Source organism: Equus przewalskii, chromosome X (assembly GCF_037783145.1).
Source record: "Equus przewalskii isolate Varuska chromosome X, EquPr2, whole genome shotgun sequence".
Lineage (NCBI taxonomy): Eukaryota > Metazoa > Chordata > Mammalia > Perissodactyla > Equidae > Equus > Equus przewalskii.
This window is the reverse complement of record NC_091863.1, coordinates 6,607,503-6,632,811: the sequence shown is the minus strand read 5'-3', so window position 1 is coordinate 6,632,811 and position 25,309 is coordinate 6,607,503. Positions and strand designations below refer to the sequence as shown.

At 45.5% G+C, this 25,309-nt stretch overlaps 1 protein-coding gene across 5 annotated transcripts in view; it reads right to left on the bottom strand.

Annotated features, from left to right (window-relative positions):
• SHROOM2 (shroom family member 2) overlaps window positions 1–25,309 on the bottom strand; it is a 128,624-nt gene that overhangs the window by 56,092 nt on the left and 47,223 nt on the right. For all 5 annotated transcript variants that reach the window (XM_070604938.1, XM_070604933.1, XM_070604935.1 and 2 more), the window contains exon 2: window positions 9,134–9,285. In XM_070604938.1, the coding sequence (XP_070461039.1) occupies window positions 9,134–9,285 (152 nt within the window). The remainder of the gene's footprint in view (window positions 1–9,133; window positions 9,286–25,309) is intronic.

Here is a 25,309-nt window from a genome sequence, read left to right as displayed (position 1 = left end):
AAACACAACCTGAACCATTCCTTCAAATCGGCATGTCTGCTATGGTGGGACCAGGTCAGGCCAGGTCCTAGCATCACTGGGAGACACAGTCCGGTGGCAAATATCACACAGGAATCAATGGGAAAGCTGCAAAAGGAATGCTCTCTCCTAGGGCCAAAATCAGATGCAAGCTGGCTCAGGAGACCAGTAAGAAAGCCCCTACCAGGAGGCAGGAACAGAGAGGGCAATTTCTGGCCTTAAAAACAGCCAGGACGGGCTGACAGGAGAGCAGCTCCAGAGGCTGACAGGAAGGAGAGGGAGCCAGGGCTCACTACAGGCCCGAAGGACTGCACAGCTCCACCGAGGCCCAAGGTCGTGCTTCCTCGCAGGGCAGCGTGGGCAGGGATGCCAGGGAGGAAGCAGCAGTGACCAACAATGCCGGGGAGGAGGGCTGACCCTCCTGGGCATGGAGCTCCACAATCCAAGGAGCTCCGGAAACGCAACGGGGCTTTGTCCACAGTCACGCCCACTCGAGACTAACAGTCAGCACCATGGTCAGCCCAGCAGACCAGGAAGAAATCCTTCTTACTCAAATGGCTACTGATGTTTGTAAATCTTAAAATATCTGCCTACTTTAGAAAATACAAGACATTTAAAAATTAAAAGGCCAATAAGAAGACAAAGGAAAATAACCCATGACCTAAAGACAACCAGTGACATCTCTGCATTTCCTTCCATCCATTTTTAGACAACTGAACGCCTCCTGCAGACTTCGTGGGCCCTTCTTTCCGCAGCCCCCCTGGCTTTGCGAGCATTCTCCCAGGCCAGTGTCACTCTTCCAAAATGTGCTCCTCAATCTCGCGTAATTTTCCTTTCATACAAATACTGAAAAGCTACAGTACCAGCTGTTAACACTGGTTTTTCTGTTCCTCCGGATGAAACTATTCATCCTAATGAGGGCTCCTCTGAAAGCTTTCCCACAAATGCACACCAAATTCATCTAAACTTACTTCAGTTTTTAAAAATAATATATGCTAGGTAGTCTTTTGTTTGTTTTTGAAAGAATGACATTTAGATCAGAAATATAAAAAATGCCAATATATCATTGCAAATTAAGAACAGATCTAGATACCAAAAACTCATTTTGAAAAAAGAATTATTAAAGTAAGTGCTTCAATGAAATGTTTATCATTCACACAAAGAATAGAAAAATTCCCTCCTTCCCTTCCAAAATTTAAAAAAAAAATCACATGAATACTGGGTTATTTTCCTAATTTTTTTGAATGAAGCTAAAAGGCGAGGCCTCACAAAATAAACACAGCCTGTGTTCGGTCCCCATGAGCTCGGATGGTCTGACGGTACCAGACCCACTGGCTGAGAGGCCAAGGAGGTCAACAGGGAGGAAAGGGATCCTGGCTCCGAGGGCCCTGGGTGGACTCGGTGATGGGGGCATGCACATAATAGAGATTCATCTGATTAAATCACTTAAGTCATACACTAAATCTAAATCTGAATAGAAGGAATGTTTTCCAAAATAAAACAATTCTGATATACATGGTTTCCTTTTTTCTCCTGATTTTAATAAGAAAGATAATGTTCTTGTCACAAGAAAAAAAGTTTGTAACGATGTGCGGTGATGGATGTTAACTAGACTTATTGTGGCGGTCATTTTGCAATACATACATATATCAAATCATTATGCTGTACACCTGAAACTAATACGTTATGTGTCAATTACATCTCAATTTTAAAAAAGGAGGAAAAAAAAAAAAACAATGATGGACAACAGCCCAAACAAGTCAGGATGTCTGTCCAGCATAAACCTCTGGGTCTACTCTGTTTTAGCAAGAAAAAAAGCACAGTAGCAAACGGCCATAATCCCCAAAATAGAAACTTTTCCCCAAAAACTTGAACAAATGATCTCAGACCACCCTCCAAAAGCACGGGCTTTTGCTAACACCCACCAGCGTCCCCTCCATGGGCACACACACACTTTCTGCCCCAGGAAGAGCTCTCTGGAGGGGAGGGGAGGGGGAAGAGACACAACCTGCTGATGTCCTAGCCATCCCGGGATTCTTGCCCCACCATTGCACGTAGCTGCTTCCCGGAACATCTGTGCTAATCAACGTTGGAGCCGCTCTCAGAGCCACCTGCTCAAGGACAGTTCCAAGAAGCCAGCAGCGGGGGGAGCACAGCACAATACTGGCTTAGTGTAGAATTCACTGCAACGTGTTGACATCCAGAAACCAGTGCATGTTGCAAGAAACTTTCTCCTAGCAAGCATGGGCGCTGTCTCTGAATTTGAAACCTCCTTTCTTCCAATATGTAACCATGCCACACAGTCTGGCTTACCCTCACGGCCTCCTGCAAAGAACCTCCTCTGCTGGGGTGTTAATCTGCTCCTGAATGCAAGCTTAGTGGACGTAATTAGAGTAACAAAAGGGTTTAAGGCTGCCGGCAAAGAGGCAGGAAATAACATGAATCAACCCTATCGATAATTTGGCCTTGGCAAAACTGCCTGCCACACCAGATGGCTCAAGACTGATGATGACGTGGCAGGCGTGCTTTGTTCTAAGCAAAACTAACACCACCACGTAAATTTGGAAGAAAAACTAAAAGAGTGATTGCAAGCTTTAGAAAATCCTTTATGGCACAATATTCAAATGATTTGAAATTATACATACTTTTTAGGAGCTGAACTTGTGGCAATTTGGGTCTGAAGTGAGAAACATGCATCCCTGTGCCCCAGGGCTCTCCAGGCAGAGCTTTTTGTGCTCATCTTACAGCATCCAACAGCGAGTGCAGTAACCCCAGCGCTCGGACACACCGAGGGCATCCAGCAGGCCAGCCCTGTCACACATCTCCAACAGTGGGGGTCTTACCCACTCAGGTATTTTAATCAGGAAAATGCCACAGGTGACCCAGTTTCTGCTCTTAACCTTTTCCAAGGACATTTGCTTAAGCTAGTGGTATAACCACTGTGGCTGCCCAGCAAAACAGCCTGTGGCCCTCTGTGAAAATACCAGCGCTGGGCTCCATTCCAGACCCACCCACCAGGATCTCCAGGGTGGGGCCTGGATACCTAGGAAAACAGTACAGAAGACAACTGTACAGCGGGACAAGGAAAAGGTTACCACATCTACCCTGAACTTTCCTGCGAGCAGTACTTCCTTGATCAAGCAAAGATGGAGCAACGAAGTGCCTGGGAGGAAGGGTAAGGCAAGAACTTTCTACTCAGCCTCTCCTCCTGGTCCGAGAGTTGATCTGTCGCCAGGGCAGACACCCCCTCCCCCTTGATGTCTCACTAGCTGCAGATACCGCCTGTGCATCGTGAAGGAGAACAGATGTGCACTTGGTGGGGATTATGGTTACAGTTCTTTGCTTCCAGCTGACACCACTCTGGAGAAAGGAAGTGCTTGCTCTCATTTGTCTGGAAAAGAAACTTCACTAGAGAGAGATAGTGATCCACACGTCTCCTAACACAACGCTCTCCCAGCCCCGGCTTCTAAACGATGACAAGATACGAATTGCCCAGGCCCCATGAAACAAGATGCCACTGCTTTGTAAAAGCAGCCTACCGCAATCCTATCCTGGCTGCTCGGTCCCCTGCTCACCACACACACTGAAATAAAACAAGCCTCTGCAATAAAAGACACACAGCAGCTGTCGCTAGTGGGAGGGAGATAGTATGTGGACCACTATTCCCATTTTGTTTACAAAACCAGGAGTACGTATCACACGTTGAGGTGCATACAGCCCCCATTCCTCATGACCTCCTGGAACAACCGAACCTGCGCTGGCCACTCTCGCCGTCGGGACCCTAACCCGATGTAAGTCTTTGTCAGAAAAGCCACCCTTTCTTAGGAAGCCTGGGGTGGGCAGGTGGTAGCTGAATCATGTTAAACAAGGGTTGAGCAAGCTAATCGATCATTTGGCCACGAGCTCAGGTAGGGCAACATGTGATATTTGTGTGTTTGTGGCTCAGCCTATGAATTATTTAAAGAGTGCCTTTTTATAAACTAGCTACTTTTTCCTAAGAGTATACGATCCATTTTGCAGCTCTTCATAAAATGCTAGAAAATGCTAACTAATCTATGAGACAGAGGTCAGACTAGTGGACACCTGGGGAAAGAGAAAGGAGAATGGTGAGCTTTGAGCAGACATTTAAATTTGGAGAAGAAGGGGCCAGCCCGGTGGCACAGCAGTTAAGTTCGCACGTTCCGCTTCTCAGGGGCCAGAGGTTCGCCGGTTCAGTTCCCGGGTGCCGACATGGTACCACTTGGCAAAAGCTATGCTGTGGTAGGCGTCCCACATATAAAGTGGAAGAAGATGGGCACGGATGTTAGCTCAGGGCCAGTCTTCCTCAGCAAAAAGAGGAGGACTGGCAGTAGTTAGCTGAGGGCTAATCTTTCTCAAAAAAAAAATTTAGAGAAGAGTACATGTTATTGATGTAAGAAAAATCATTTTAAAAGCATTTCATTGGTTGGCACCTTTGTAATAAGGAAAATGATAGAGAGTTTGGAATTTTAGAGGTCCTTATTATAAGCATCTTCAGGATTACAGCAGTAATTCACCATGTGCTAGATGACAGCAACAGATCCTAATATTAACCAACCAGTTTGGAAAATTTCATTCACATTTCTTTTCTTTTTTGGGGGGAAAGATGAGCCCTGAGCTAACATCTGCTGCCAATCCTCCTCTTTTTGCTGAGGAAGACTGGCCCTGAGCTAACATCCGTACCCATCTTCCTCTACTTTATACGTGGGATGCCTACCACAGCATGGCTTGCCAAGTGGTGTCATGTCCACACCCGGGATCTGAACCGGTGAACCCCGGGCCGCCAAAGTGGAACGTGTGCACTTAACCACTGTGCCACTGAGCAGGCCCCTCCTTCACATTTCTAAACAAAGCACCATTTCAGACTTTTTCTAATAGTCAAAAATAACACTTACATACAGTATTAAAAATTAATAGAAAATTATTTTTAAAAACTTTTAAACATGTTATCAAAAGTATGTTTGAAAAAAATGTTTGAACAAATTGCTTGGTTTGCATTTATACCTTGTTATATACATAATACTTAAAACATTCAATTCTATATAAACCAATCATTCTGTGTATCACTCATTTAAAGGAAACTGGGGGTCCTGCCCAATGGCATAGTGGTTAAGTTTGCGCACTCCATTTCTGTGGCCCAGGGTTTGCAAGTTTGCATCCTGGGCAAAGGACTTATACATCGCTCATCAGGCCATGCTGTGGTGGCATCCCACATACAAAATAGAGAAGGATGGCATAGATGTCAACTCAGGGCCAATGTTCCTCACCAAAAAAAACAGGATTCTACACAGTGGCTCCCATCAATCCTTCGGGGCAAACATTTGATCCCTTTTCTCGAGAGTTCTTTAGATGCCCAATCAGCTAGCAGGCCCCCATGGCCTCTCTTTCCTTCTACTGACCAGCTCTCACGTGGCACAGATGCTTTGCTTTGAAAAGAATTCAGACTGTCTGTCTATATCTTTAAATACACTCCTCTAGTTCAAAAGAAAGCTTCTAAACACATGGAATGATGCCCAGCTTCACTCATAATGACAGAAATGTTCATTTAAACAATAGAACCATTTTCTACCTATCATAGTCACAAAGAAAAAAAACAAAAAAAAAACCCTGAAAATACCCTCTGCTAGAAATGATGTGGAAAAACAAGTGGTCTGAGAAATGTGGAGGTGTCTAAAGTCCACAATGCACAAACCTTCCGACTCAAAAACTCCCATGCTGGAGCCAGCCCTGATGGCCTAGTGGTTAAGGTTCGGTGCACTCCACTTCGGTGCCCTGGATTTGGTTCCTGGGTGCAGAACCACACAATTCGTCTGTCAGTAGCCATGCTGTGGTGGTGGCTCACATAGAAGAACTAGAAGGACTTACAACTACAATATACAACTATGTACTGGGGCTTTGGAGAGGGGGGAAAAAAGAGAGAGGGGAAGATGGCAACAGATGTTAGCTCAGGGCAAATCTTTCCCAGCAAAACAAAACAAAACAAACAAAAATCTCCCATGCTAGGCATTTATCCTAATGATCTATAGGCACACGTATGCAGATTTGGGTACTAAGACATTGTACTGCAGCACTATCTGTTACAGGAACTCACTGGAAGCACCATAAATGTCCACCCACAGAGGATCTGTTAAACAGTGGAGCATCCAGACTGTGGAACATCATGGGGTTGTTAAGAGAAATCATGAGTCAGACCTCAGTGCACTCAACATGGAACAATCTCCATAGATATACACGTAAATACACAAGCACGAATACATGTCTTAAAGGAAACCCCAGATATTAGTAGTGGCAAAGCTGCTCTCTGAAGAGGCAAAATGGGGGTGAGGGGGGAGGTTTACATATTCCACCCAATTCTCTTTTGAACACGGATGTTTCACCATGCCTGTGTATTACTTTAAGAACTAAATAAATACAGAATTAAAAGTTAGCGTTAGAGTAAATTACAGCCAGCATTTCAACACCCGCCCCCTTAGGGTCATTCTCTTTGCCTTGATCACAGTGCAATAAACAAACCTCCTTTGGGGAACTGCCCAGAACAGAACCTGATGCCACAGCTGACCGCTTCCTGTGGAGCAAACCTCCTGCTGACTCCTATGAACACAGGCACACTGAACCCCAAAGGCTTCTCCTCTTTAAAAACACAACAAGCTCGATATATTTTTGTTATAAAAGTTAATGCACTACTGAACCATACACTTAAAAATGGTTAAGATGGTAAATTTTGTGTTATGTGTATTTTACCACAATTAAAAACGAAAACTTTTTTTTTAGAAAATGGGACACACACAATTCTCTAACTGCTTTCGTGTGTTCCCCTCAACTGGACTCCGTGGGGCCTCTCTCCACATCAGTAAAGGCTGACATCATTCTTAATGGCATCCCTCTACAGTAAGGAGGGTCCCTAACCCATTTCAGTAACTTCCCTCTGCTGAGCATCTAGGATCCCAGAAATGAAATCTGGGTCCAAGATAAGCCTTCTGAAACATGTTGCCAAACTACTCACCAGAAAAGCTGTCTGATTCCCAGTCTAATCAGCATTAGAACAAGTAAGTGCTTATTTCTCACAGTCTCACCCACAATGGGCACTGCTCTTCTATTAGATCTTTGCCAACTTGACAGTCAAAACCTAGTGTCTCACTTTTAAATAAGCTTGCAGGTCCTACTTAAACATCTTGTTTAACAATATGCTTGTTTCCTATTTGCACTTCTCATTTTAGGAACTGCCTATTTGTGCCTTTCATCCAACTTTCTACTGGGGTACAAATTCCCTTCCTTACATCTGTTACTGCTAAACCAGCTTTGTTACTATATATCTGCTTTTTGGACCCTAGAAGACCTGATTTTGACCCACATTTCATTTCACCTTGTTAGATGCAGCCGGTGAACATATTCTTGCACCCTGATTCTCTCCCCCAGCACATGACAACGGCTCTGTTTTATTTGCTGCTGCCTCCCCAGGGCTGGGTGGCTATTTTATGAATGAGCACCTCAGTGTCAGCATCCTCATGAGATCTTCCAGTGATGCCCATCCAGATGCAGTTCAAGTCAACTTGATTCAATAAACCCAAACCCCTCATTGTCCCTTGTGCACCAGGCACTACACTAAGCAGGCCCGGGTGAGAGAGAGTTCGCTGGCAGCATTCACTAAGCTGGTGCTTACCCCACAGACGGGCGGTAAGCCAACGAGCCAGCCCAGTGTTTTGGGGGCTCTGGCAGCCCTACCACAGAGACAATATGAGAGACACAAGAAGAGAAGAACCCTAATCAGCCTGGGGGCTGGGTGATGATTCCCAGAGATGGTCTATAACTCCTGTCTTACCCCTGCGGATCAAGCTTCCCTTACCATCACCATCAGTGGCCTAAGTCTAACTGAATCCCGTGAGAACACACATCCTGGGTGCCCTAGGAGGGTTGATAAGGTGACCACAAGGGAATAATCATACAATGTGACAGCACCTCTCACATCTCATCCTCCCCAAAGGGCTCCAAAACTGCCATTCTGAGTTTGCATTTTTCTGATTTACAAGGAGGACAGCCTATACCACTTAGAAACGAGGTTGCTAAATTAACATGGTAAAGAATGAAGTTTTCCTTCCTCATTTCTGAATCTCCTCCTTGGATACTGTTTTGGTCAAAAAAATAAAGTCCTTTGGGGCTATGTCTTAAAGTCTGTGCTAAAAATTGAAGCAACTGCTTGAGTCTATTTTTAAAAATTTACAGCCAACCTTGGAAAGATTACACCGATTCTGCTAAAACGGACATGTCACTTTTACAGCGGACAGGACATAACATTTTACTGTGAATTATCTAACTACAAAATTACTTCTATATGAAAATAACAAATCACAAATACCTTTCTGATGTCCAGGGGTACTGTCCTAGTTTCTGTGTCTAAAAGCATCACGTGCCTAGTTCTGCTTTCTCTCCTCTTCGAATCATCCCAACTCCTATCGGCAATCTAATTTCTAGGAACAGGCAGCTCGTTCCCCTCAGGCCTCAGCACAGCACTAGAAACACCTGATTGCAGACTTCTAAGTGTATGTGCAGTGACACCATCTTAGCATAAAAACCAAAAAAGCAAGAGCCTGCCACCTGGTGTAAACAACATGCAATGATATTTCACTCCATTTGGAACATGAGCACAGTTTTCTCTCTGCCAAGAGAATAATCTACGTAGTGCCAAAGGAAAGATATGAGTATTCAAAGTTCACTTAAATCAAAGTCAACAATTAGTAGTACTATAAGAATGAATCTTTTAAATTTTTGATGCTGTATTCATCCTTGGCCAAGAGATATAATTCTATATGCATGCACGCACACACACATTTCACTCCTGGCCAAGAGAGATAATTCCACATGATTACATGCACATGTGTGCATACACACACACACACACGTCCAAATCAGTGCTGCCAAGAGAGATAATTCCACATGATTACATGCACATGTGTACACACACACACACACACACACACACACACACACGTCCAAATCAGTGCTGCCAGAAATGATACAGGTAAGACACCAGACGTCACATTTTGCTGTTCTACTCACTTCTGTGTGTCTTGGTAAACACAGCACGACACACAAGTCTTACCTTTTTACTACCAGCTTCAAGGTCTTATGGGACCCCTTCACCAGGCAAATCGCTTCCTGTCTAAACCCTGAGAGACCAATGTCGTTGATGCCAACGATCTCGTCTCCAGCCAGTAACTTGTCCACCGCCGCAGCTTTACTTCCTTCTTCAATCTGCAACAAAGAAGCACGTCCCATGAGCCTCCAGAATGAGCAAAGTACAGTCCCCAGAACTTGGCCAAGAATACAACATGCCCACGACACATGCCACCCACAGGTTCTATGACTGGCCTCTGGATTACCCAAGAGTAAAAGGACCCATCTGGGCCCCAGAGGCTGCCCTGATTCCCACGTGGGGGACAGGAGTGCACCCCTCAACCCTGCTCTGCCTCTGCCAGGACTGGGCTCCAATCCTCCAAGGGAATGGGAGAGTGCATGGGACGCTCAGGAACACACACAACCAAAAACAGTGGATCCGAAGATATCGATTTATTTTCCTGTATCTAAATGATAATGATGGATCATTTTCATTTCACTAATTATTTCTCATATATTAATCTCGTACCTAGTTAAACTATTCTTGTAACAGCTTTACTGAGATATAACTCAACCACCACATAATTCACCCGTATAAATACACAAGTGAATGGCTTTTCAGTACCTTCACAGAGTTGTGCAACCATCACCATCATCAGTTTTAGGTCATTTCCCCAACCCCAGAAGAAACCTTGTGCCCATTAGCAGTCCCTTCCTGATCCTCCCAGTCCCTGGCAACCACAAATCTACTTTGTCTCTATGATTTGCTTATTCTTGACACCTCATATATGTAGACTCACAGACTGGGTGGGCTTTTGGGTCTGACGTCTTTCACTTAGCATAATGTTTTCAAGGTTCATCCATGCTGTAGCGTGTGTCAGTTCTTCATTTTTTTTAAATTCTTCTTCTCCCCAAAGCCCCCCAGTACATAGTTGTATGTTCTAGTTGTGAGTGCCTCTGGTTGTGTTATGTGGGATGCCGCCTCAGCATGGCCTGATGAGTGGCACCATGTCTACGCCCAGGATCCAAACTGGCGAAACCTTGGGCCACCGAAGCAGAGCACTCAAATTAACCACTCGGCCATGGGGCCGGCCCCCTTCATTCCTTTTAATGACTGAATAATACTCCATTGTATGGATAGGCCACATTTCATTTATCCATTCATCAGTTGATGGATATTTGAGTTGTTTTTACTTTTTGGCTATTATGCTGTTATGAACCCTGGTGTACAAGTTTCTGTGTGCGCCTTTGTCTTCACTGCTCTTGGGTACATACCTAGGAGCAGAATTGTTGGGTCATATGGTAACTATGGTGAATATTTTGAGGAACTGACAGACTATTTTCTAAAGCAGTTGCACCATTTTACATGCCACCATCTGTGTACGAAGGTTCCAATTTCTCCACATCCTTGGTAACACTTGTGATTATCTGATTTCTTTCATTATCATCTTCATTAAATTATTATACCATGCTGTGTATATTAAGATATTTACTACTTGGTGCTAAACCAAGTAGTATACATGAATGTGTATTCAATATACATGAATGTGTATTAAGTGACTCCTTAAAAGCTTGAATATTATCCATTTTATAACTTTTATCCTGAGAAATCTTGATCTTTAAATTTTTACCCTAGTTTTTCCTATACAGTAACAATCCAACTCAGCATCAATGAGCCCAGTCTGTCTGTTTTCTGTACTAATGCTTGGCAAACCATGGCCCATGAGCAAAACCCAGCCAGCTGTCTTTTTTTTTTTTTTTTTTTTTGGTAAATAAAATTTTACTGGAATACAACCACACCCACTTGTTTACATAATGCTACAGGAGACAACTGAGTAGTGTGGCCTTCAAAACCAAAAACATTTACTACTTGGCTTGTTACAAAAAAAGTTTGCCAACTCCTGTTTTACACCAAAAAGTCACTAATTGTCTTTGCAAACTGCTAGGAAAACTAGCAAAAAAAACAAATGGTTACAAGCATATCAGTGCCGCGGTTCTGAAACCGCAGGATAGTGTCCTAAAATCTCCGCCTAGAGCCGAGGACAGCTGAACTCTTAAGTAAATAAAGCAATTATTCATTGCAAGTCAACACCATGAACTAAACGACCACTCCCAACAAATACAAAGCAATTCATTAACAACTGATTCCAAAAGTCCAGACGATTTTATCCCAACATCATAATAGGTTGTAAATAAGTTTCCAACTGCCCAACATGACACACTCGGCCACGTATAGACAAGGTGTAGGTGACACATGGTGAAGAGCTTAGGTTTTGACATGTCCTGTGTGAGAGGCCAGGGGCCATCCAGGTGCAGGGTCCAGTGGGCAGCTGGCTGTGGGAGAAGGGTGCCCAGGGAAAGGTGGCCTACACATGGAGTGACCAGCAGCAGAGAGTATTTAAAGACTGGAGGAGGTAAGGAGGCCACCTAGACAGAAAAAATGCCCGTGGACAGATGACCACAGAGGACAGAACCCTGGGCCCTCAACATTCGGGGTCTGGTGGAGGACGGGTTGGCTGAAAGCACAGGAGAGAGGAGAAAGAGTGAGTGAGTGTCACAGAAGCCAACACAAGCAAAGTACACAGCTAACGAGGAGGGGGGGCGACCCTGGCAGCGTGAGCATAAGCCCCCAGGCGAGGCCCACCAGCTGGACCACTCAGGGGCACTACCGGAACCAGCAGCTCCATGGTGGGTGAGGTGGAGAGCAGCACCCGGCCCCCAAACAAGGACTGCAGACTCCCAAGACAGGTGGCAGTCATTCAAAGAGGGTCTAGATTGTTTATGTCCTCCCACCCCACCACAGCACTGGGTGTATCATTTTTGAAGGTAAAATCTAGAATATAGAAAGTCAGACTGCACAGAGAGTAACCATCTGACTATTGCTACACCTCAGGTCTCCACCTAGTAACTTCTACCTAAATACCACTAGTTAAATGCATTGATGTGAGGGCAAAAAACATCGCCATACGCATGAGTAGGGGATTTATATTTATTCTCTCAGTAAATATCCGTTGAGCGAGTACTGTGCACGAAACACCACGTCAGATACCTTGGGGAGAGGGTAGGTCTTGGAAGATGTAGTTCCTACCTTGAAGGCATTTCTACGTTTGTAGACCAGCCCTTCTCACACTGGCAGGTGCCGACAAATCACTTAGGGCTTTGTTACCATGCAGAGGCTGGCTCCGCAGCTCCACGGTGGGGCCTGAGCTTCTGCATCTCTAAGACCTTTGTAACAAGCCCCCAGGAGGTGGGACCATGCTTTGAGTGGCGGTGTAGAAGATACGAGGGGCACAAGAATAAGGCAATTAAGTGCCGGAGGACTGGGACTGTTAGCTCTCCTTCGGGTGGATGCTCAAGGAAGCTTTTCCCAGAGCCTGGGGCACTTGATGCGGCCTTTGAAGGAGTGCAGATTTTGGAGAAGGGGACAGATACCATGAGGGGAGCTGACACACGACTAAAGGCGTCAAAACGGACAGGCACAGGGTACCTGACATGGAGTGGCCTCCGGGCAGAGGCAGCCCTGGCGTGTGTCTGAACAGAGGAAGGGCTCTTGCTCCAGGCAGCACCTTGGGAGGACCGAGAGGAGAGGAGGGAAAGGAAGCATCGCATCAACAGGGCACTGCCAACTGCTGCAGCTGAACTATCCACGCACATCTGTGCACCCTAACCGGTGATGTGGCTGACTCAGTCCATTCCTGTTCCCCCACTGAACCAAAGGAGGGCATCGAGGCCGTGTGGGAAGCCTTAGAGCCCCAAGAGTGAGAATGGGAAGTGCATAAGGAGGCAAACTATATAGACAGGCTTTTCAGAACTCCAGGGGCCCAGGGATTCCAAGGCCGTTCTGACATCCTGACATCCGGGGGCACATCTTTTCTTCTCAGACTCGCTGTCTTTAGTAACCTTTTTTTGACTGTTGGGAACGCCACGGGGTTCAGAGCCCTCAGAAATCTTTTGTACCCATGTGTGTTCCATGGTTACAAACCCCAGGCTCTAAGAATTCTGATCTCTCTCCTCATTTCCTTGTACTTACAGTGGATAACATACCTTACCTGTAATGCAGACACTACTGATTATAGACAGTAATGTATTTTTTTTAAGTCTAATATGACAAACTTTCAACTCAAAGCTTAGCTTAGGTGTAACAAATCAGTTCCTAACAATTTTTAGCTGAAATTGTCTACAACTGGCCTTATTCAGGATAAATAGCAACAGAAGAAAATTCTAAGGACAGAATCTTATTTTGTTTTTGCCTTTAAACAGGTATGCATTCCAGGTGGAGACAATTGAAATATCCATCAACACATGAATGGATACATAAAGTATGGTATAAACACACAACGGAATATTACTCAGCCTGATAAAGGACAGACATGCTGACACATGCTACAACACGGATGAACCTTGAGGACACTCTGCTGAGTGACATAAGCCAGTCAAAACAAGACAAATACTGTATGAGTCCACTTATATGAGGTGCCAAGAACAGGCAAATTCACAGAGACAGGAAGTAAAACAAAGGTTAGCAGCAGTGGGGGGAGGGGGTATGGGGGACTAGTGTTTAAAGGGAACAGAGTTTCAGTTTGGGAAAACGAAAAAGTTCTGAAAATGGACAGAGATGATAGTTGCACAACAATGTGAATGTACATAATGCCAGTGAATCAGAAAAGTGGCGAAAATGCTAGATTTTATGTTATGCATATTTTACCATAATGAAAGTTATGCATTCCTCAGTATCTAAAAAAGAAGACAATGATCCTGACCCAGGACAAGACTGAGCATACGTGTCCTTCTCCCTACACTGACACCTCTGAAATCAAGTAGGACAAGAAAATCTTTAGGCAAAACTACTATGACTAACGATTTGCAGGGTCTTCGGACACTGTCTGAAGGCAGCCATGTCCTGGAGGTGACACACCAGCCACGACCCAGCGGATTTTTCAGTCTCCTCACAAACCCTTGTATGAATGAGTTCTGCAAGACTCTCATGGAGCACTGCCGTTACTCTCCGACTTCACCGTGAAGGCTGTTTCTTCTTCTCATCTCTAAAGACTCCCACAGCTCCTCCTCTACAAATGGAGACCACATTCCGAAGGATTCACAGCCTCGCCCTAAACCACACTCCGCCTACAGTTCCCAGCAAAAATGGCTCTGGGTTTGGGAAATAAAGTAGCTGGGGGTTTTTTCCCCTTGACTTCCCTGCCAAGAGAAAGTATCTCTTTGATATTTATTGTGCTTCTGGGGAAAGTGGTCATAAACGAAAAAGCAGCTCTGAAAACCTCCACTCTATACTTTTTACCCTAAACTTCTCACATTAGGTAGAATTAATTAGGCTTGAACTTGGTGAAGAACAAACCTAAAGTTGGCACTGGCTTCAGAGGATAATGCCTCTGCCTGCCAGCATTTCATAGTGTCTCACGCATTACAGACCCTGATGCTCATTTTGCCCCAGTCCCATGCATCACAAAATAAAGACAGTCCTTGGCATTGTAACTAGTAGAGGCAACCGCCTAACATCTGCAGAATGCAGGCACCACGAGCAGGGCAGTGCTGTCCTACAGCAGTCAGGGAAAATTCTTGGGCTCACTTGCTCCAACTCAGGAAAGTCCTCCGCAGAAAGGCAGGTGATCATTCCACACCCATGATGCTGGTCCCATGTGCCACGCTCTCTGCACTCCCAGAATGAAAGCCCCAAGTTCACATCCCAGGCCAAATATTCCAGCTTGAGTGATTAATTGGCATTTTGTTTGGAAAACTCACTCTTACAGCCCCAATTAGATGTCCCACAATGTGCAGAATGCCTTATTGTTCTTATGGAAATATTTTCCCTGGAAACAGGAGGGAAAAAAACAGTTAATGAAAGTCTTTTTGGAACAGTTTTCATACTTCATTGAATGGATGTTACTAGATGATCAAGAATGAAGACCCACAAAGGCAAAAGAATCTTTATTCTACTAGGGGACCAGACTGACACTGAAAGGAAGTGCGTCCAGTGCAGTGGGAGTGTGAGGGGCCATGCTCACCTCTGTCTGGGGTGGAGACGAAAACGTTTCATGAATAGAAAGGGCCGCAAACAGCAATGAGAAACGAGCGCAGATGGGGGAGGACATTCCAAAGGGGGGTTTTGACGTGAAGACAGGCAGGCACAGAGGCAGGAAGCCCAGGCGTGTCTGAGGAATGTCAGCCTGGCAGGGCGTAAAGCTCTCTCACAGGGGAGTGTTTAAAGATAAGGGCAGAAAGGGGAAGATGAGGAACCTGACCTTGAATCAGAATTTGGACCACATCCTGTATGCAGTGGGGGCCCAGAGAAGGCAGACGGGGAAGTAGGGAGTGACCTTATTATTCAGGCAAATACTTCTGGAAGATTAATCTTATGGGTATACATAAAATGAATTTCTTCTGCCTAAGAACAAAATGGCAAGGAAGAGGATCCTGTTGGGTACCTAGTCCGGCTTTGTGTTGGACAGAAACAAGGGCTCAAACCAACAGAGAAGAGAAAGCCAACGTGACCAAGGGCTCTGGAAGTTGTGAACTAACAATTCAATCATGACGGATGGGAAGGGCAAAAGGGAAGAGGTCAAGACAAGACGTTGAGCTTGAGTGATGTGGAAAGTCACACTGACCAGAGCGAGCACAATGAAAGGAGGAAGAAAACTAAGTTCACTATCATATTTCAAAGGCCGTGAATCACACCTGCATTTGATCAGTCACGACTATCTCAAGAAAGTTTCACCTTCCCCACAATAACTGCATGACACAGCAATGCCCTTTGTGAGATGGGACAATCACCGAGCTTACCTCCTTAGTCTGCCTATTTTACTCACTCTCCTGGAGCTCAGTTGCTTCAGAAAGGAAACCTGACTCATGCAGGAAAGTATCAAACTGTGAAATAATCCGAGAATGCATCTCTGGTAACAGAAGCCTATCGAAAATCGAAAACCTCCCCCCAAACGTGTTGAGGCTTTTAACAAACACAGTTGTCCGTCCCTATCCAAGGTGGACTGGTTCCAGGACCCCCAGGGATACCAAACTACATACCCGGATGCTCAAGTCCCTCATATACAACGGCTTAGTATTTGCATATAATCTTCGCACATCCTCCTGTATACTTTAATTTGACTCTAGACTACTTATAATACTTAATACTCTGTAAGTAGTAGTTACACTGTATTGTTTAGGGGATAACGAAAGAAAAAAGCCTGTACATGTTCAGTACAGGTGCAACCATCATAGGCCTTTTGATCCACAGTTGGTTGAATCCGCGATGTGGAACCTGCAGGTACAGAGAGTGGACTGTAATAATTACTGGCCCCCATGGAGGGAGGAGCAGGGAACCTACACAGCCCGGCTTCGGGAAGGCTCTCACGGGTGGGGGCGGGGGGGCAGCCAGAGGAGACCAGCGAGTTGTCAGCTAAACCTGCTTGTGCAAAAGCGGAAATGAAAGAAAAAGGCAGCAGGATAGGATAAGTCTTCAGACAAAAAAGTACAAAGGGAAAACAGGGCGGAGCAGCTAATCAAGAAACGAAAGAAGGTCTACCTGCAGAAAACGGAGCAACTGAAACTGAGGAGAGTCCAGCCTCTCAGGAAGCAGCAGAGAAGGCAGCCAAGTCTGATTAACATCACGCACCAGGTCTTATCAGCGGGCCGGCCTCCCTTCTTGTACAACCCAGAGGAAGAGTTCATCAACTACTTTGCAAATGCAAGTTTTGTAGTAGCTCTAGAAATACGTTTAAGGAGGGAATCCCACTGCATCCCACTTGTGAAGTGTAAACGCACAGTGAAATCATTTGCTGTTTATTTTTTGGTACAGCCAGAAAACAGTGGGATATTGACTTCCAGGAGGCTCTGCCTGTCTTGAGTGTCAGCTTAACATGCCACAGGGGCATAGTTTTCATACCTGACAATACAAAGCATACTAAATGGCAACTGGAAGTCACAGTCCTACGTTTAATATGTCTTGAACATTTAAAACTGCTTCTATGCCCATGTTATTTTTCAGTAGCAATGTTTCCTAAAGAAAACCACTCCTTGACCTTGGCTCTCCCCGTCCCTGGTCACAACAGTCATTTCCCTAATAATTTTGTTAATGTTCCAGGAAAAACCGAAAATTTGAGCATGTAGTCTTTATGATACTAAATTGTAAATGAGTGGGACTCGTGACATAACAGCTACTTCACATTTTGAGCTGGAAAGTCACTGAAATAACTGTTCAGAAAAGGGGCTGGCCCAGTGGTGCAGCGGTTAAGTGTGCACGTTCCGCTTTGGCAGCCCAGGGTTCGCTGGTTCAGATACTGGGTGCGGACATGGCACCACTTGGCAAGCCATGCTGCTGTGGGCGTCCCACATATAAAGTAGAGGGAGATGGGTACGGATGTTAGCGCAGAGCCAGTGTTCCTCCACAAGAAGAGGAGGATTAGCAGATGTTAGCTCAGGGCTAGTCTTCCTTAAAAAAAAAAAAAAAGAATCAGGCCTATGTGGTTTTCTAGATCTTCGTACATGTTAAAAACTGTGCACAAATTTAAATGTCTGTGTACTGATCCTCAAAACAACCCATAAAATCTCAATTAGGAAAAATTCCTTTCCTCATGGTTGACCAAAAAAATCTTGCAAAATAAACCAAAACCCCCCTCATATGCTTTGGACCCAGATGAGCAAGTCGGTATTTGGTCCAGTACTTAGGAACCTAAGGGTCTGCTCTGACGATTCTAAACATTCCTTTCGGCCCTCCCTAAAATGAGGTTGGGATCACGAGGCCTTAACACAAAGAAAGGCAGATGTGGCCTGGACAAGGGGACAGCGCCAGACCAGCGGAAAGAGAATGGGTAGTGGACAGAGCCAGGCCAATGAGATGTGTGAAAGAGAAACGATGGCTGGGAGATGAGCGTTGTGCAAAGGGGGGTATGTGGCCACCAAAGCCGTTAAGGCAAGACTCTGCCAGAAGATGAGGACAAGATTTGGAGGCTGCAATCAGCAACCAGAAGTTGAAATGGAAAAGGGGCTGACTGCTCAAGGAGCGATTATGAGAAACGGGAAGGGAAGAGAATTTGCACCAGGCAGTGGGGAGTGGCAGCTCAGGATCCAGGCCAGCTGGACAGGGAACCAAAGGAGGAATGTTCATTCTGAGCCAAGGGTCCACGGCCTCCCTGGGGGCTGGATTAAGCCCAGGTGTGTGCCTCCTTCTCCACCGGGGCAGGTGGAGATCTAGGGCCTCAGGGCTTCGCAGAGGCCTGATCATCAGGTCAGCACTGCACTCCAGAGAACATAGGCCGATCCTGTGGGACAGTCTCTAGAGAGCACCATTCAGGGAGCATTCTCTGAACACCACCCCATGTCAGGGGAAGTTACAATCCAGGAAGAGAAAGATTTGCAAACAAGCTAGTCCAACACTATGCCAGTTAGCAACACATTGCCTCTCAACTCCAAACCCACCCTTCATTGCCCTAGTTTGTGATACTGGAGCAGGACCCTATGAACATTCTCCTTCACCAGCTAATACCACGGTAAGTGCTGTGACTAGAGGGCACTGGAAGGACGCTGGAAGAGGAAAGGGCTTCCCATCTGAATTCCAGCCTGCTTTCCTCTCAGTCTGCTCCTGTGAACATGGCAGTCATATGGAATGCCCAGTGGCAATAACCCCATGGGCAGCTTCCTGGCAAGTTCCACTAGCACTCTAGTGGGCAGCTTCCAGGTGAGTTTTACTAGCATCACCTCGGGTGGCTTCCCAGGAGGTTCCATGGAATGCCAGCCAGCTGCCCAGGGAGTTCCACCAGCACCCCAGTCAGCTGCCCAGTGAGCTGCCTGCTTCCCAGGGGGCAGTTTCCTGCTTGCCAGCTGGCCTGTGGCACTCAGTGAGTTTCTCCACTGTCCAGTGGGCTTCAGTCACACGCACTCCATCAAGATCCAAATCTCGGCCTGGGGAGTTGGAGGGGGGCAGTTCCAAATGTCACTCTTCCTTAAGTAGGAAATCTGCCTCAGTCCTGGAGCTAGTATCTGTTCCTTATAGCTGCTGTTCTCACATTCTTTAGGGGTCTCTTTCTCCCATAGTACTAGTAGTTAACTAGTTAATAATTACTCAGTAATAAGCTGTTAATAGGTAATAGGCTCTTTACATCAGGGGCCAGCAACCTTTTCCATAAAGAGGCATATAGTAAACATTTTAGGCTTTTTGGGGCCATATGGTCTCTATGGCAACTGCTCAACCTTGCCCGACAGACAAGACGTAAGCAAAGGGGTGTACTAGTATTTGGCCAGTTTGCTGAGTCCTGCTTTACGTGAAGCAGTCCCTGTTCAGATCGACTATGCAGTTTCTAGCTCCTAACTGGACTCTGACGGATTGAAATTCCACGTGACAAGTGCAGTAAGAGACATGCCTGGGGCCCGGGAGCACAGGGGGAGGGAAGAATGAAATCCTAGGCTGCAGGTGGAGAAGGGCCGGCCAAGTATCAGGGAAGGTTTTAAAAAGATGAGGGACAGGGGCCGGCCCCATGGCCGAGTGGTTAAGTGCGCGCGCTCCGCTTCGACAGCCCAGGGTTCTCCCACTTGGAATCCTGGGCGCGGACATGGCACCACTCGTCAGGCCATGCTGAGGCAGCGTCCCACATGCCACAACCAGAAGGGCCCACAACTAAAAATACACAACTATATACCGGGGGGCTTTGGGGAGAAAAATGAAAAATAAAATCTTTAAAAAAGAAAAAAAAGAAAAGATAAGGGACAATCTAGTACTCAAATCTTGCCTCTAACTCTCACTTAACTACGCAATTTGGAGAAAGCCCCTTAATTTTTTCCTTGTCTCGGTTTTGTGGCCTGAAGAAATGGTGCTAAGAGTTGGGTGTCTTAGACTTTCTTGAAAGAAACTGACGACGACATAAAGAGATGGAAAGACATTCCATGCACATGGATTGGAAGAATAAACATAGTTAAAATGTCCATACTACCTAAAGCAATCTACAGATTCAACACTATCCCAATCAGAATCCCAAGGACATTCTTTACAGAAATTGAACAAAGAATCCTAAAATTCATATGGGGCAACAAAAGACCGCGAATTGCTAAAACAATCCTGAGTAAGAAAAACAAAGCCGGTGGAATCACAATCCCCGATTTCAAAACATACTACAAAGCTACAGTGATCAAAACAGCATGGTACTGGTAGAAAAACTGGTCCACAGATCAATGGAACAGAATTGAAAGCCCAGAGATAAAACCACACATCTATGGACAGCTAATCTTCAACAAAGGAGCTGAGGGCCTACAATGGAGAAAAGAAAGTCTCTTCAACAAATGGTGTTGGGAAAACTGGACAGCCACATGTAAAAGAATGAAAATCGATCATTCTTTTTCACCATTCACAAAAATAAACTCAAAATGGATCAAAGACTTAAAGATTAGGCCTGAAACAATAAGTCTTCTAGAAGAGAATATAGGCAATACACTCTTTGACATCAGTTTCAAAAGAATCTTTTTGGACACTATAACTCCTCAGATGAGGGAAACAATAGAAAGAATAAACAAATGGGACTTCATCAGACTAAAGAGTTTCTTCAAAGCAAGGGAAAACAGGATTGAAACAAAAAAACAGCCCACTAATTGGGAAAAAATATTTACAAGCTACTTATCCAACAAAGGATTAATATCCATAATATACAAAGAACTCACACAGCTTAACAACAAAAAAACAAACAACCCGATCAAAAAAATGGGCAGAGGACATGAACAGACATTTCTCCAAAGAAGATATAAGTATGGCCAATAGACACATGAAAAGATGTTCATCATCGCTAATCATCAGGGAAATGCAAATCAAAACTACACTAAGATATCACCTTACACCCGTTAGATTGGCAAAAATATCCAAAACCAAAAGTGACAAATGTTGGAGAGGTTGTGGAGAAAAAGGAACCCTCATACACTGTTGGTAGGAATGCAAACTAGTGCAGCCACTATGGAAAACAGTATGGAAATTTCTCAAAAAGTTAAAAATAGAAATACCCTATGACCCAGCTATCCCACTACTGGGTATCTATCCTAAGAACCTGAAATCAGCAATCCCAAGAATCCCATGCACCCCTATGTTCATCGCAGCATTATTCACAATAGCCAAGACATGGAACCAACCTAAATGCCCAGAAACTGACCACTGGATATAGAAGATATGGTATATATACACAATGGAATACTACTCAGCCATAAAAAAGGACCAAATTGTTCCATTCGCATCAACATGGATAGACCTTGAGGTTATTATGTTAAGCAAAATAAGCCAGACAGAGAAAGACGAACTCTATATGACCCCACTTATAGGTGGAAGTTAACATATAGACATGGAGAACCGATCGGTGGTTACCAGGGAAAAGGGGGGGGTGGGGGGACGGCACAAAGGGTGAAGTGGTGTACCCACAACATTACTAACAATAATGTACAACTGAAATGTCACAAGGTTGTAATCTATCATAATCTTAATAAAAAAAAAAATCATGAAAAAAAAAAAAGAGTTGGGTGTCTCCCAGGACTCTCAGGAGAATAAAAGTGAGACAATTAGGAAAATATTTTGTAAACTCTCAAGCATTGTACAAGTATATTTACAAGTCATTTCATTTATGTTACAGCTTGTTAGTGTCCAAATTGGGAGTACAACTCAGGCTGTCTTTCAGCTCTCCAGTTTACTGACAAGTGATCCCATCCTTGATTTTAACAGGAGGAAACTGGAAGCTGAAGTGGTGAAGGGAGACTGCCTCATCTACAATACTCCAAGCTACTTAGGTGGAGTGGTTTCTAAGTCCTTTTTTTTTTTTTTTTTTTTTGAGGAAGATTAGCCCTGAGCTAACTGCTGCCAATCTTCCTCTTCCTTCTGAGGAAGACTGGCCCTGAGCTAACACCCATGCCCATCTTCCTCTACTTTATATGTGGGACGCCTACCACAGCATGGCTTGCCAAGCAGTGCCATGTCCACACCCGGGATCCAAACTGGCGAACCCCAGGCCACTGAAGCGGAACGCGCACACCTAACCGCTGCGCCACCAGGCCGGCCCCTCTAAGTCCGTTTATATAAGATTGTTTGGGGGGGGACCTAAAGCTCAGTTATTCTAGATGTTCTTATTGTTTACTTTAACCTAATTTAAAGTTTCCTTTTTCCCTTATCTAGCTACTACAGCATTACAGAAAACTTCTAAAGTTCAGAAAGTTGCAATTTATAAATGAGGTATTTTAAAATAAAAATTTAGCCTAAGAGGATTATGTAGAGACCAAGCCACATTTCCGCCATTAAAAGCAAACATGGTTTAAATGGTAAATTCTCAGGCTAAGACACAAATACCTCATGAAAACGTGTCATGGTTTAAATGCTGCGGATCTGCAACCTAGCAAAGAGAAAAAAAGAAAGAGGTGCATTTCCCCAGATGGACCTTTGAAGGGACCTATACACTATGCACAGGTCAGGGGGTTATCCCTTAGGCATAGTACCCGGTCCTCTTGGTTAAAAGGAGAACTATGTTTTCCAGAATCTCCACCTTTGTGTGGTTTGTTAGGTTGGGCAAAAGAATCTGCCCAAGGATGGAAGGCAAGAGAGATGGAGCCGCCACTATTCTCTACAGGTGACATCACAGTCACGTCTGGCGAGGAACAGATCAAGAGGTGCTCTGGGGCCTCCAGCTTGTCTTCACTCCATCACTCCATCCCCTTCTTCTTCCTACTGGGGCCCTGCGACCAATGGCGGCCTCTCCAGGAGATGCCTGGCTCAGGTCTACAGAGGGTGGCTCTCAGAGGTGACTGTCTGTCAGCTCCCCACGCTGGCTGGCGAAGCGTCTCAGAGGCACTCCTTCCGTCCTGGATCCCCTGACTGTCCCCTGCAGACCTTCTCCCACAATTACACAAGCCCTGCTTCCTTTAACATTTCCTTTCCCTCATACCTCCTAACACTCCTGGCGCCTCTCCTCCCCTGAGTGAGCGCACCCTGGCGGGAAGAGGCAGTTTTCTGGCCCAGTGGGCAGAGCAGCTCAGAGCAGCCCACCAGCCTGAGATGGAAAGGAGCACAGTTGCCACCATGCCAACAGAGTACCTGGAAGGAAAAGAGCTGGGCAAGGACTCAAGTACCTGCAACTCTTGTTGTTTTTAAGTTATGGCAAAAAAAAATACACATAATATGAAATTTACTCAACTTTTTTTTTTTTTTTTGAGGAAGATGAGCCCTGAGCTAACTACTGCCAATCTTTCTCTTTTTGCTGAGGAAGACTGGCCCTGAGCTAACATCCATACCCATCTTCCTCTATTTTATGCTTTGGACGCCTACCACAGCATGGCTTTTGCCAAGTGGTGCCATGTCCGCACCCAGGATCCAAACCCGCGAACCCTGGGCCGCCGAGAAGCGGAACGTGCGAATTTAACCACTGTGCCACCGGGCCGGCCCCGACTGAACCATTTTTAAGTGCACAGTTCAGCAGTGTTAACTATATTTACATCGTGTGTAACAGATCTCCAGAATTTGCTTATCTTGCAAAACTGACACTAAACCCATCGAGCCCAGCCCCTGGCAGCCAGCATTTTACTTTGCTTTTGTGAATTTGCGTACTCTAGATACCTCGTGTAAGTGGAGTCATCCTGCCTTGTCCTTTTGTGTCTGATATAGCACAGGGTTCATCCAGGTTGTAGCCTGTGATGTGTGGCAGCCTTCCTAGTTAAGGCTGAGTAATATTCCTTTGTGTGTATATATGCCACATTTTCTTTATCCATTCATCTGTCAATGGACACTTGGGCTGCTTCCAACACCTGCAACTCTCGCATACTGGGCGGATACACAAATCGATAGGAAAACAGAATGGATAACCTACAACTCAGTAATGTGTCTGCATGTTACCAAAAGACCTGTATTCAAGAATGTTCATACGTCTATAATAGCTAAAAACTGGAAACAATCCAGATGTCCAATAAATAAAACATGGGATAGCCAAACGAGGGAATACAATGCCATGTCTCTCCACCTCGGCACTACTGACTTTTGGGGCTGGATCATTCTGTGCGGTGGGGCCTGTGCTGTGCACCACAGGATGCTTATTAGCAGCATCCCTGGCCTCCACCCACTAGATGCCAATAGCATCCCTCACCCCAAGCTGTAACAACCAAAAATGTCTCCGGATATTATTCAATGCTCCCTGGGGGACAAAATCACCCCAGTTGAGAACCACTATTCCAGAGAAAGGATGAAGTACCTGAGACGGCCATTACAGCTCTTGTGGAGCACAAAAAGAAAACCAGACATCTCTAAAATGCCATCTCAACCTCCTGCCCTGTAAAACCCATCCTCCATGGCAGGAAACAGCCAGCCACCTCCCTCACACAAAGCATCTTCTCTCTGGTCTCTAGCAGCAATGCAGAAGGCCAGCCAATCAGGCCAGGTGGGGCCGCTGCGTTTCACAAAGCCTGTTACCATGCCAAACAGGCCTTGTGGTTCCGGACACCAGTGGCCCTGCCCAGACATCACACACCACAACAAAGAAGGCTTTGTCCTTTCTCCCCAGAGAAAATGGTCTTTCTTGCCTCCAGGCTGTGTTGACTGGGTCCCCTCCAGTCACACTCCCACCCCCATCACCGACATGCACACACTCTGCCTGGCTCGCCCCTGCTCACCCATTGACCCGTCACACCAGCTCGCCACTGCCTCCACTATGGGACCGACACCCTCCCTGGCCTCCCTACTACCTCGGGTGCATCTCCATTCATTGCTCTAAATCCTGTTTATGGGTTCTAGCCCGGCAGCAAGACTAGCGTCTCTTGGAGGACAAAACCCAAATCGTATCTTTGCCTCTTGCCCTCCTTTACCAACATCTGTCACAAGGCACTGGGCAACATTTCTGGAAAGGGTAAGAGAGAGGAAAATAATCAGTGAGATAGCGAAGTTCCTGTCTAAAGCCTGCTTTCGTCCTATGACTATGGGAGGAAAAAACCCACCACAGTCCTGTTCTTTCAAGTTGGTCTTAGAAGCACCAAGATCTGTCGGGGCAAAGGCACCCCGAGCAGGCTCCCCCCCAGTCTGGGAACACAGACTGGCCCCAATCCTAACCCTTTTCTCACAGAGCTTTTGAGAACAAGTAGTGGGAACACTTAAGGGCCAGTTAAACGGAGATGACTAGAATTACTTAATTTTGCTGCTTTCAAAGTGAAAAAGCAATCT